This window comes from Penicillium maclennaniae (genome assembly GCF_028827695.1).
Source record: "Penicillium maclennaniae strain IBT 15551 chromosome Unknown utg000007l:1.0-4884863.0:1.0-4888362.0, whole genome shotgun sequence".
In the NCBI taxonomy this organism is placed as follows: Eukaryota; Fungi; Ascomycota; class Eurotiomycetes; order Eurotiales; family Aspergillaceae; genus Penicillium; species Penicillium maclennaniae.
The window spans coordinates 74,638-88,173 of record NW_026623219.1 but is presented as its reverse complement, the minus strand read 5'-3'; the positions used below and the strand labels follow the sequence as shown (position 1 = coordinate 88,173).

The 13,536-nt window shown below is 38.8% G+C and overlaps 1 protein-coding gene across 1 annotated transcript; it reads right to left on the bottom strand.

Moving 5' to 3' along the window:
- Positions 1-11,639: 11,639 nt before the first annotated feature.
- On the bottom strand, positions 11,640-13,260 carry N7477_007230 (MFS transporter; the record flags this gene model as incomplete). The annotated part of the gene is made up of 2 exons (XM_056968893.1): positions 11,640-12,975; positions 13,031-13,260. The coding sequence occupies 2 exons, from the start codon at positions 13,258-13,260 to the stop codon at positions 11,640-11,642; spliced, it is 1,566 nt and encodes a 521-aa protein (XP_056818925.1).
- Positions 13,261-13,536: the final 276 nt, after the last annotated feature.

Genomic DNA, 13,536 nt, shown 5'->3' with positions numbered 1-13,536 from the left:
GGCGCGTCGTGCTTATATCCTCTGGCCTTCAGACTACCTTCTCTGGAACTCCTTATACTCTTCCGAGCCTCTCTATAGTTCTTCCTTATTAACGTACTAGTATAGTAAATTAATAGTACGCTCTATATAACTATAGTTTATAAGTAGCCTATCGAATAATTAAGATACGAGCTCGTACGCCTAAAGCTACTTATAACTTCGAAGAAGCTAGAGGGTATTCTCGATACTATTAACGGGCTATCTATATACCTTAATATCTCTTAGGAGGTTATTGTTATCTATATTAATCAGAATTCATATACAAAGGTATACGGAGGTATATAAGGGTGTAGTAGGGGGTTAGAAAGAGAGGTTTTATAAAGTGAGATTTTCAAAGTGAAGTTTAGGGCTTTTAGTATTTTATATTCTAATACTTTATAGGGGATTTACTGTATAGTCTTTTTAAACTAGCAATAAAATTATAATAAATAAAGGAAAATCATAGTAATAAGCGTTTAATCGGTAATAACTAATAGTAATAAGTATCCTTCCCCTCCTCGTTATAATAGGAGAGCTGTCCCTTAGCGATATAAATAAGTGTAAGGTATAAGGTATTTTGGTACCTTAGGCGAAGGATCTTTTTGGCCGAAAAAGTATCTCGTAATATCGGTGGAATAATCGTTTAAATAGTAGGATAAAAGAGTTATTATATTACTCTTAGTCGACTAATTAGTCTTCGCTTCCGAAGGTGGCTAGTCTATATAATATCCTATATCCTATTAGAATCTCCTATTCCACGAGGGTAGAATCTTTTAAGTCTGTCGCCGTTAATTATATCCGTATTCTTATCTCTGATATAGTATAGGATAGTGCCGTTAAGTTCCCTAATAGAGTAGGATCTATTTCCTTTAATAGACTTAATCTAATATAGTCTAAGCTATCGAAAGCGAAGCTTCTAAATAGATATTATATCTAAAGACCTTTAACTATTATATAGTAAGATATAGTTATCTTTCTTAAGGGGAGTATCACGAGTGCGATAGTGGTCGTTAAAGTATCCTATATTATTCTTCTTAAGGCGGTTTATTCGTAGGATAGCTTCCTTAATATCCTTCTCTTATCTTTCGATCTATTATGCGCGTATTATAATAAGACTCGGTCTGTCCTAGATAGTCTCCTATAGTAGTATACTCTATATAGGTATCTCTAGTTTAACCGGTAAGACTATATATACCCTAAATAGGAAATAATATAGACTAATTCTAGTAATAATATTAATAGTTACTCAGTCTGCTATTAATATAGTATAGAAATAAGGTCTCTATCGGTTTATCTAAGTAGAAGTGTCTCCTATTAGATATCCGCCGGTTATCTTAGAGAGTGCGTCCTTTAATATTCTTATAGAACGCTTAACCGGGCTATTTAAGCTAGGATAATATACTAAAATAGTGACCTTCTTAATACCGCGGTCTTTAAGGAATTTTAGTGTCTTACTACGGTTTTTAGGTCTATTATCTATAATAATCTCTCTTAGATACCTATAGCGGCAGATAATGTCTTCGTAGATAAAACTCTAGATTACTTTAGAATCTACGCTAGTAAGGACTTATGCTTCTACCTAGCCGCTAACTGACTCTCGCCCTTAGATAATAGTTTTAAAGCTATCCTTATCTAGTATACGGGTGGTATTAATAAACCACTTATTAAATAGCCTTAGGTTCTTTGGGATAATAGCGGGCTTATATATTTATATTAGGTCTTATGCTTAGTATTCGATGTAAGTTCTAATAAATATAGCGGTGTCTTCAAATATTCGTAGCTAATAGTATCGGTGCTTTAATAATATATAAGTGGCTTCTCGACCTTTATAGGATAAATCTGTGTATGCGCTATATAGTGTATTCTGTTAGTCTTCCTTATTATTGAGAATACGTCATAAGATCTCTATTCTTCCCTTCTATCGATAGAAGAGGTAGCTGTCTTAGTAAACGAACTTTATATAGTGTTTCTTAAAGTGGTAGAATTAACTACGAGACATTTCCGGCGGTCTTCTTAGTGTAATTAGGTACCGCGCGATATCTTATGATTCGGTCGAATAACCCTCTCTAAGAGGCAGGACTGCAGCGTCAGCGGTAGGGTTATTATCCTCGTCCTCGTCCTTATCCTCGTCTTTGTCCTCGTCTGTTATAATAGTGGCACGCGCTAAGAAACAGCTCGCCCGTAAGTAGGACACTTCTGTATTAATAAAGTTATTAACGTTAACCTCCTACTATTATTACCTGATTTCTTCTTCGGTAATAGGACGCCTTTAAAGCCTATCTACCGCGCTATTCTTCCTCCCTAATATATACTTAACGTCGAAGTTAAAGAGTCAGATCTATACTATCTACCGAGTTATCAGTGCACTAAGTAGGTCGGCCGCAGGGCGATTCAGTTAGGATACTAATATTTTCGTATCTATTTCTAATATGAAGTGGATACTATATAGCTAATGTCGGAACTTCTTTAATACTATTAGCATAGCGCGATATTCTAGTTTGCCCGTATCGTAGGTAAGCTATATCTCTGTCTATATACCTAATTTATATCGCGCGGGTTTCCTAACACTATCTCGTTCTTATATTAGGACGGCGCCCTAACCCTTTCTAGATATATCTACCGCGATAATAATTATCAGAGGCTTAAAGTTATAGTCGATAAGTAATATAGTAGGGAATATAGAGAGCACTTCTTTGACCTAATCGAAAGCGGACTATTACTTCGCCCCCTACTAAAATAAGGTATTCTTCCTTAGGTAGGCGTATAGGCTATCTATAATAATCTGAAACCTAGCTACTAAAATACGGAAGTAGATAGCTAGTCTAATAAAAGAGCGTAGTTTATCTTTAGTTAACGGGGTTAGCTAGTTAATAAGCTTCGTTACCTTACTCTTTATAGCGTGGCGCCTATTAATATCGCAGACCTAGCTAATAACTTTAATGCCTAATATAGCGAATTAAGATTTTTCCGCCGAGACAGTAGCACTAGCTAGCTTAAGAAAATATAAAGTCTTATTAAGATTCTGAAGGTACTCAAGAATAAACCTATATATTCCTAGTAATACGAACTTATCGTTATATTAGGATCGCGGCCCTTTAACCGTAATATCGTCCAGAAATAACCTAGTAATAATACTAAAAATTAAATATAAGATCTATAATATTACTCTTTAGAATTATAGCACTAAATTAGCCGCGCCTTATAGGATAGTAGTCTATCGCAGAAGGCCTAGCGGGGTTTGAATAGTAGTGAGGTCCCTATTTTTTTTTACGAGGGTGATCTAATTATATCCGGAATAGAGGTTAACTAAAGAGGCTAATATAAGTCCCGTAAATTCTTTAGCGAACTTATCGATATCCGGGGGTATATTTGCGTCTCGCTTTGTGACCTTATTAATTAGTATTATAGTATTAATTAACCGATACTTACTTACGCCTTTCTTCTTTACTAGGAATTATAGGTTTCTATATAGACTATCGTATAGCTCGAGGATATCCTTCTACAGTCTTTCTCGGAGTATCTTATTAATAATAGGCGCGAGAGCCCGGGGAATCTTAAAGCTAGGATATTACTAAGCTTTATAGGGTATAGTCTTAATACGCTAGGCTAGTATAACTTCTTTACAAATATAACTTATATATTCCTAAGACTATATAAGTACCTCTTCCCTCTTAAATAATAGCTTATATAGCAGTAATCTCTCTTTAGGGAGAAGAGCTATACTAATAAGTAATATTTTCTCTCTCTTAGGCGTAAGCCTAGCCCCTCTTATAATAGTTACTATATAAGGTCGTAGTAAGTTATCGAATTCAGAGAAAGTATTAGCGGCGCGGTACTTCGTATAGTACTTTTTAAGGTATATCCTTTATTAGTCGGGGTTACCGGCGAGGATCGACCTATCGGAATCAGATAAATTAACTAGGTATATCTTATCTGCCTTCCTCTTATAAAGGGTATTGACTTACGCGCGGTAGGCGATATAGTTCCTCGATCGAAGGGTATTAGGTAGTCTCGTCTTAGGGAATCCTAGCTCTAATATAATAAAGTCCGAAAAGGATATACGGTACTTAACTTCGTTAAAATAGATAATATCGGCTATAGTCTTTTAGCGGTGATAAGGATCTATTAGATATTAGATCTATAAGGCACTAAGATAAGGAGAGATCTTTTTGGCCGAAAAACTATCTACCCCGTAATTTGTCTCCCCCGTATAATTCTTCTTCTCTTATCGCTATATTTTTATATTTTCTTACTTTCCGTATATTTTTATTATTTCTTCTTTAGTGATTATCGTATTTATAGTATTTAATAGTGCTATTAAGTAAATAGTCTCTATAGACTTAGCCGCTAGGACAGAGGCAGATATTAAGGCGGCTGCTAAATACCTATATAGGCTTTTAAACTAAAAGTCTTATATTCTTCGGGCTAGAGTTAGTCTTTATAGAAGGATCCCCTATTCCGTGGATAATATACTTCAAAGCTAACGCGCTTCCTTCTATCCTAGCTCAATATTATGTAGATAACCCTCCTATCACCTTTCTCAGAGATTTATAGTAATACGTCTTTTACCTATATCCTACTAAGTAGGAGATCGTTCGTATAACTATCCCCGACTATAGTATACGACTTAGTTATGATATCACCGATATTAATTGGCAGATTCTTAATATAAGTACTAACTACGAACTTACCGCTATTAATAGGAACGAGCTTTAGCCTTAGCTTTAGCCGTATCTGCGCCTATATAGATTAGGCGATATCTCTACGAATAATATTAACTAACGATCTAGTATCGATATACGCCTTAACTACTTATCCGCCGACAGAAACTATTATAAATAGGAGGTCTTTAGAGTATTTATAGGGAGAAGATATAGGCGAGGTATTTACTATCTAGGTATTCTAGTAGCTCACTTTCGCGGCCAGATCTTTTATATTAATAGGACTATCTATCTCCCGATAATACTTAGTAATATCTCTTATAATTTAGTTAATCTTACCTTTTACTTCCTTCGAGAGAGAGATATCTACGAAGTTCGACTAAGTATATACTTACGAGAGTATCTTATTAATACGCTAGTTAATAATATCTATACTAATATCTTTACCTATTCTAGCGCGTATCTTCGGAGCAGACCTAGCGAGCTCACTAATCGTAAGGGTGATCTCGGTTTCCTATATCTTTTATATTATAATATCCGAAAGCTAAGATCTTCGCTACGTAATATCTAGGTTAATAAGGCCGCGGACTCTTCTCGGAACCTAGCTATATAGCGGAGTAGCTTCCTGCTAAGGCCGTATAGTTTAAGTCTCTTTAGGCTATCTGTCTTATATTATATCGTTATTATTAGTATTAGTAATATACGGTTAGAATCTGTTAGTCTGGGAGTTCCTTATTTTAGTAATATCCTAGTCTCTGCGGCGCTTTATAGGATAGCCTTTAATAGCGTTAACGGCACCGAATAAGATAATTACTTCCTTATCCTCGCTTTTCTTAAGCTTCTCTTATATAGGCGCGGTACTAAGAAGCGTAGTAGTAATAGAGTAGATAGATATATTTAGGTTCGTAAGATAAGGGGGAGCAAGAAGAGTAATATAAGCGATATTATTACTTAGCTACACGGATACTCTGTACGACTCCTGCTTCTTCTAGTTATTATACTGCGCTTAGAAGGCTTCTTAGTTTAATTATCCTAGGATCACGCGTAGTCTCGGGCCTAGTTATTTAATAGTGCCTAAAATTATCTGATTCGCAGTATTATAATATATAATACTACGGCCTTATATATCGCGGATAGATAGATATTAATCTAGTTAAGAGAAGTAGGTACCTCCGTATATTTAGTATTTTATTAGAGGATTAGCGCCGAGGCTATTCGAAGGGTTTCTTCTATTAGGCTCGTACTAAACGTTATTCCTTATATCTTATCTAGCCTATACCTTAAGAGTAAGTGCCTCTATCTATAATTATATTTCTCTAAGCTTCCTATCCTATTTATCCTAACGCTAGACCTAACTAGCGATTAGTTACCGATTTTCCTAAGGCTTCGTAATAGTAATAGGCGACTACTATAGGGGATAAAGTTATTAGTCACGCTTAGGGTTACTCGGAGAAGATTCGATAGTTAAAAGAATTCTCTGAATATCGGTTTCCTCTCTAATATATAACCTAATTACTATATATATCTCCGAATAGGTAATTAGTGTCCCTCTCGGTAACTGCTTACGAGAATACCTTCTAATAACCTTCTCCTTAAGCTACTACGGAAGTCCTTAGATAAGGAGACTTACCCTATCTATATCGCTAACCTTACCTTTTAAGTAGATACGGCTAGAGATATTATCGAACTTATTAAGATATAAGCGGATATTATCCTATATTGTCCGCTTAACCTATATAAGGGATTAAAGGTATATCTTCGTGTACCTTTGCTACTCGCTATCGTTATTATAGAAGTGCTCTAAGAAAGCTTCCTTAAAGGTATTCTAGTCCTTTCTTAGCTAGGAGTCTTATCTCTTTACCTAAGACTTAGTGACCTTCGCGTAGTACTGAGGCAATATACCTATAATATCTTTATCGCTTTTAACGCCGTATCTAAAATATATATCCTATAGCTTCTCGAGGAACTCGGAGATATCGGTCTTATTAAAGTATAGTGCTCCTAGGGATCCTAGAGCTAGTAATACAGAGAAATAAGGCACTTAAACTGTGTAAGGATAAGGTATAGCCTATACCCTATTAGGCGGTTCGGCTAAGGATAATAGTGGCTAGTGCTTATAATCCGTATTATCCGCATAATTATCACCACTTAGGGTCGATTCGGATCTTTCTGATATAGGTTCACAGTAATCTGTGAAGGTTAGAATACCCTTAGGGTCCGATAGCTTAGGAGCTATCACACCTTATATGCTGTGCGCTATTGCTTGCTTATTAAAAAGAGATAGCTTTTCGGCCGAAAAGAAATACTGACTCTGTGCGCTTTACTTTTAATCGTATCTCTTTAATAATTCTTTTTCTCCTTCCTTTTTCTTATTAAGGCCACTTCCTCTTCTTATAATTTATATTATAGAATTGTTTGTATTAATATTATCTGTGTGGTGGAGTGCTATAGCTATCGGATACCTGGGTACCCCTGCTCGGCCACCGCATTTAATTAGATAGGCTATATCTTTAGTAGTATCTAAAGTACCGCCGCATCTCCCGTATACTAGTCCGATAGTATTCCTCGTAGGAACTGGGTGTATTCAGGAGAACACTATATCTCGGCTAGTCACTCATTTATCCGCACCGACTATATGCCGTCGTAATCACTGGTGAATATGGTCTCCCGCTTAAGGTCTCAGATAGTCTTATAGCCTTTAGGGTCAAACGCGATCCCCACCCTTTAGGTATATGTTTCTTTGTATGGTGATGTGCCTTGACAAAAGAGCCTTCCCGGGACGCCAATATGAAATAGGAACGGCTCAATAGCTGTCTGGCGATACAGACTGGACAACACACACACACACACACACTGCCTGTCTGGTATAGAGGATGCTGGGTGAGGCCGTACTGATGCCCTGTTGCGGCCGTGCGGGATAATCTTAATACTGCATCATGGATAGAAGAAATTAGGTGAATCCTGAATGAATTTGGGTAGATGACTTTTTTCCCTCCAAGTGTGTCTGGAGATGTACTATGCACTGCAGACATTAAATCATGCCTGAGGCCACACATAGGCTCATTATGTCACCAATTCTCCCACTACATTAGGTATATATTTATTACGCCTTCTTTCTCTATAAGATAATATAGGCGGTTATTATAGCTTTATTCGGTCCGAAGAGGATATCTCGGTCCGAAGAGGATATCTAACTTAGCTAATATACTAAGGTCTATTTAGCGGCTATAACTAACTAAGTATTTAGAGATTAAACCTTCCTTACGAAATTATAGCGTTATAGAGAATATATATTATAGATAGCTATATACGCTACTTATAAGCCTTAATAGAGTTCTTAGAGCTTATATAAGGTCTTAGTGTGCTTTAAATACTTCTTCTTATATATCGGACTATAAAGTATCTAGAGTTAAGTAATTATCTCTAATATATATAAATTATAGTAAAATACTTCTCTACCTCTTAATTATAGGGCTTATTAACCTATAAGGGATACTAAGTAAACTAATTTAGATATTACTAGTTATATAGATCTCCTTTACTTAGTTAGTGCTATATCTCTTAGTATCTTCTAGGGTCTAAAGCTAATTATTAATTTTTTGTACGAAGCTATTTATAGTATTTATCCTACCCTATAAGAGCCTATTACTTCTAAATATAGCGATATATATTAGGTAAAATCTTAGTATAGTTTTATTTATCGTTATTATCTAATATTAGACTACCTTATAGGATTATACTATCTTATTTAGTCTATACTAAGTTATTTAGATTTATATTAATATATCTAAAATAAGTCTATTTCTTAGGTATAATACTCTTTATATAGTATAAGAAGGAGATTAGTTAGTAAGCGTAGTCTAGCCAAAAAAAAATATAGTATATATAGTACGCTAGATCCTAACGGATAAGCTATTAAATAATATTATACTATATATTCCTTAACTACCTAAGGCGAGGCTTACCTATATAAGATAGATAGTAATAGTTCTATATATCTTTCTCCTTATATATAAGAGTAAGAAGGCTACCTAAGTAATACCTATCGAAGTCCTTCTTTAATTAGCTAAATAATTACGGAATAACTATACTCCCTGGCTCTTATATTTATAACTTTAATATAATAGGTATAGGTATTATAGGGTTAGGAGTAAGAGATACCCTATAATAGAGGCTTTTAAAGAATAACTAGGTTACCTTATAATAGTTAGCGATAATAAGAGGATTAGACTAATACTTAAAGCGATAAAAATCTAACTATAACTTATTATTGGAATATAGACCAATGCTACATAGAAAGATCTATCCTTATATTCAACATATAAGACCAGATTGCATTGATCACGTGACCAGATTTTTCTTCTATCAAAATGATGTTTTGACCACTTCTGATTCTGGTCCGCGGCCCTCCCCCGAACGATAGGCGGGACCATTTTCCTTTAGGGGTAAATGGTCCGCCTTCAGGCATGAATGGTCTGTTCCTTCGGGGGTGCCTTCGGGCATGCCTTGCCCGCGGACTTTGACCATGGTCTTCGGACCTCGGTGAACAGACTTTGACCCTCGGTCCCCTTAAGGATAGGCGGACCACTTTCCCTTAGGGGTAAAATGGTCCACCTTCAGGCATGCATAGCCTGATCCTGCGGGGGTGCTTTCGTGGTGGCTTAGACCGTCGATCCTTGACATCATTCTTTTCGCTTCTCTTCGGTTCCCTTCTTTGCCACCTTCATTATGTTGCTGCCTAGTGTTTGTATGTCATTTATATGTCATTCTAGACGTCATTTCTAGGCTATCCTAGCCTATAAATACGTCCTTCTTTCCTGAGCAGATAGAATCAAGTCATTGTCCACTTTCCAAAGTCATCTCTACCTTCTTCCTTTGATCCTCAGGACTGTGGTTCTGCCTTCGTTTAGGCTATATCTGCTTATAGTCTATCCTACGACCTTTGACCTTCTACCTTTGTCTGGCACCGACTGACCTAGCCGGACTAAGGTTGATCTCACGGACTTAAGGGGCCACGATCTGCTTCGTGGTAGCTTTACCCTTATATCCTGACAATATCTAAGTCTAATAATCTAGATCTTAGAATTTATTTTATATAATAACTAAAATACCTATAAGGAATCTAAATTAGTAATTATTTAAATAAGTCTCTATTTATTTTATAACTAAAGAAAGCTTTCGATTTAGGGTATTTTTAGTATTAAAAAAAAAGATATATTTACTATTATATAAATATAGTACTCTCACTCTCCCTTTAATATATATTTCCGTAACAAAACTCTTAACTTTCTATAACCCCCTTAAAAATTAGCTATCCACTATATAATTTAAATTAAATTTCAGAATACTAAGATAATAATATATAAGTTATCTATTTATAATCTAATTTCTTTAAATTTCGTAGATATTAGTATATAATTAAGGAATAATAGAAATAGATACTAGAATAGCTATAAATAATAGTATTTTTATAAGCTGAATTATTAATTTTATATATCCGAATTAGGAAAGGCGCGGAGAAATTATATATTTAAGAGTCTGACGGACCCTCCGCGGGTGACCCTTAAGGGGCCCTTAGAGGGTTAGGGTCAGGGTTAGGGTCGGTGAGGTTGGACCCTAACCCTCGGAGGTGCGGGTGGAGGTTCCTGATATTGGACCCGTGGGGCGGGTAAGTGCCAGGTCTAGTCGTCAAGGTTCAAATTCCGAAACAGATATGCATCCACAAAGCGATGAGTATGACCTCTTTAATACCAAGCTTCAATTTGCCGTGTCTGTTGGGAAATCGCGCAAGAGAGCACAAGGAAAAGGCACTTCCACCAGATTTAGAAACCCCCTGACGAGACCCTAGCGTCATCTACTCTCTTCAAACTTTCTGGCCAGTCCCTTTAGGTTCGGTCCAGCCGGAATCCCCGCAATCCCTGTGCTACGGACAGTGCGGAGGCCCGCGACATAAGCGGGGCTGTAATGGGATTAGAACGGAGGTCGCCGCGAACCATCTCTGGTAGCACATCATGGGTCATATTTCATTTTATCATTACAACTGCATTGCCCTGTGATGTGTGGAGTAGATAACTCAGCGTGAGGACCGATCAAAACAAATACACTGATTCAAGGAGATTGGGTACCAAGACGTTGTAAATGAGTGGATGGACACTCACTATGTCGCAAGATGCAACTTGAGAAAATCACCTGGCGAACATCTTGCCCGAGGACAGCAGACTTCGCTATTCCGATTGTCGTTGTCCTCTCCTCAATGTTTGAAAACACAAGGAAATCAGGACAGACCGGGCCGATGGAAACATCGTAGCTGCATACTTTCCTCATTTTCCCGAAAGTTTCCTAGCGACGCCGAACAATTGACCGACCGCGGCTCATGCTGCGTCAGCCTGTACTTTGCTTCCTAAAAACCCTATTGAGGAATCATAGAAAACAGCACGATGCCAAAATATATTCACTCTCCCTTCAAGATTTCCCGTTTCTCCACTCATTTTGAGTCATCGGACTGATGAGCTGCTCTTATCATCAAACCATCGGGTTGCGTTTTCCTACCTGCACGCTACGATATGGCTCACCTTCGAGAGACTGACCGTTTAAGGGTCGCCTTCTTCTATGGGCCTGCTGGAAACACAGAACTCAAGTTTTTTCGGTAAAGTATAAGATGATCACCGAGAAGAAAAAAGCAGAATTTAAATTGCAACATGTTTGTCGGCGAGGGGGCGTGGCGCAAGTGCTCTCGATTCCGATCAGTATCGGATAGTAGATGATGGACACTTTTAATCCCAATCGGCTGCAATGCTCATCATGACTAATTGCTTACTCGCCTCTTCGAGATAATGGAGAACGGGGTCCAACGGACATGGAATTTATATTGACCTAGGTACAAGAGATTTGACATGCAAGACAGATTCCTTTGTCACCCAATATTTTTCGTTGGCCTAGATGAATGGGCAGATAGATGACTTAATGGGGATTGTCGTCATTTTGATCAAAGTGTTCTCGAGCCCAAGGGCTCCGAAGGCGAATGGCCTGACCCTTGTAGAAAAATATAAACGGGATTGGTACCAGTAAGATGGAAATGAACCCAAGTAGACTGGATGCCCATTCAAAATCCAGTGTCGAGTACATCTGCGTAGCAAAGAGAGGGAAGCCTGCGCCGACCACATTGCGAACCAAAATGACACCGGCAAGCGCTGACGCTGAGTATGTTTGATAACTGTCGACGACGTAATTGAGAATACTCAGAATCACAATATAAATACCGGCACCGAAGAAGGATGATGCTATAATCGGAACTATCCAGTGAACAGATCGGTAACTGGTCCATCCAAACCAGAAAAGGCTGATAGGAAGGAGGAGTGCACCGCCTCGTGCCATCCACATACGTGCCTCGGGAACTCCCTTGCCACCATTCTCAGCAACGCGCCGGAGGTAATATCGTTCTTGAAGGGGATACAGACAGACGGCAACGATGGGCCCGATCGCCATGCCGAGGAATGCAAGGCCCTGCTGACCAACGTTCCAAGGATGCCCTTTCGGTGCGCCAAAGACCAAAGGAATTGCTTCATTGAACAGATACACAAGACCGTAAATGAATCCATTGTATATCGCTGAAAAAAGTGTGATGGGTTCCGAGAACAAGAATCGGAAAGGGCGGGTCAGGGTAATAGCGAATAAATCATGCAAGCCTTTTCGATCACTGGCATGGAAGTCGACGGTCGATTCCGCTGATCGCAAATTCTCTTTTGCCATCAATTTGCGTGCGCGTTTAGCTTTCTTCTGCAAAACAGTCGTATGACGAGTTTCAGGAATTGTGGTGACTAGAATGATCCAAACGCCGCCAGAGATGGCCATGAGAACCCAGAAGATCATTCGCCACCCACAGTTCAGACCAATATAACCTGTGATGACTAGAGCCATGGGAGGTCCAAAGGTACTACTCAGACCATAAACAGCCATGGGGCCTCCACTCTCATTTCTTTCCCATAGATCACTAATGCTACCTCCGGTATTTGTCAACGGAGCACCTCCAGCACATCCCGCGATAAACCTGCAGACCAATATGGTTCCGATGTTGGGTGCAAGCGCAAGAGGGAGTTGGAAAATGAACAAAATGAACCACGACACCACGTAGACCGGCTGACGGCCATAGTATTCCGACAGCGGAGCAAGGAGGACTGGGCCGATGGCGTAACCCAGCACATAAAGCGATAAGCACAGGGTGGTGATTTCACCAGAAACTCCAAACTCTTTCTGGATTCCTGTTGCCCCAGACGAGACACCCCCGGCGCACCAAGTGCTATTTTCATGGATTAGAGGGTGTTGACGCGGATACATGAAGAATTTGGACATACGTGAATACATTGAGCAAGCTCACGAGAATGGTGATATACCACTTTTTCCACTTCGGCCAGTTTCGCGGATTGTCGCCATCGTCGAATCCGTAGGTAATGATGATTGGGAGTGCATCATTCGGACTGCTTCTAGCTTTCGCGAGAGCCTGATCTTCGGACAGAACCAGGCTTGAAGATTCACCGAAGCAGTCCGTGGTTTTCTCCACATCATAGGTCTCGCCAGTCTGCATTTCTGTCGTGGTAGACGCCATAATTCCCCCAGCTGATATGTGAGGATTAAGCCGGGAATGAAAGAAGCGAGGGGCAAAGCAGCATGAGAAATGGGGAGGCGTAACATTTCGACCGATCGGAGCCCTTGTCGCATGGAGGGCCTTTCTTCTCCACAAAATTATTCCCCGAGCACGACCGCGACAGGCAACGCTTGCCACTTGTCCCGGCTACCTCACAAGGTGGTGGGTCGGCGTGCCGAAAAAAAGAAGCAATAGGGCGCAATGCTTGGCTGATTA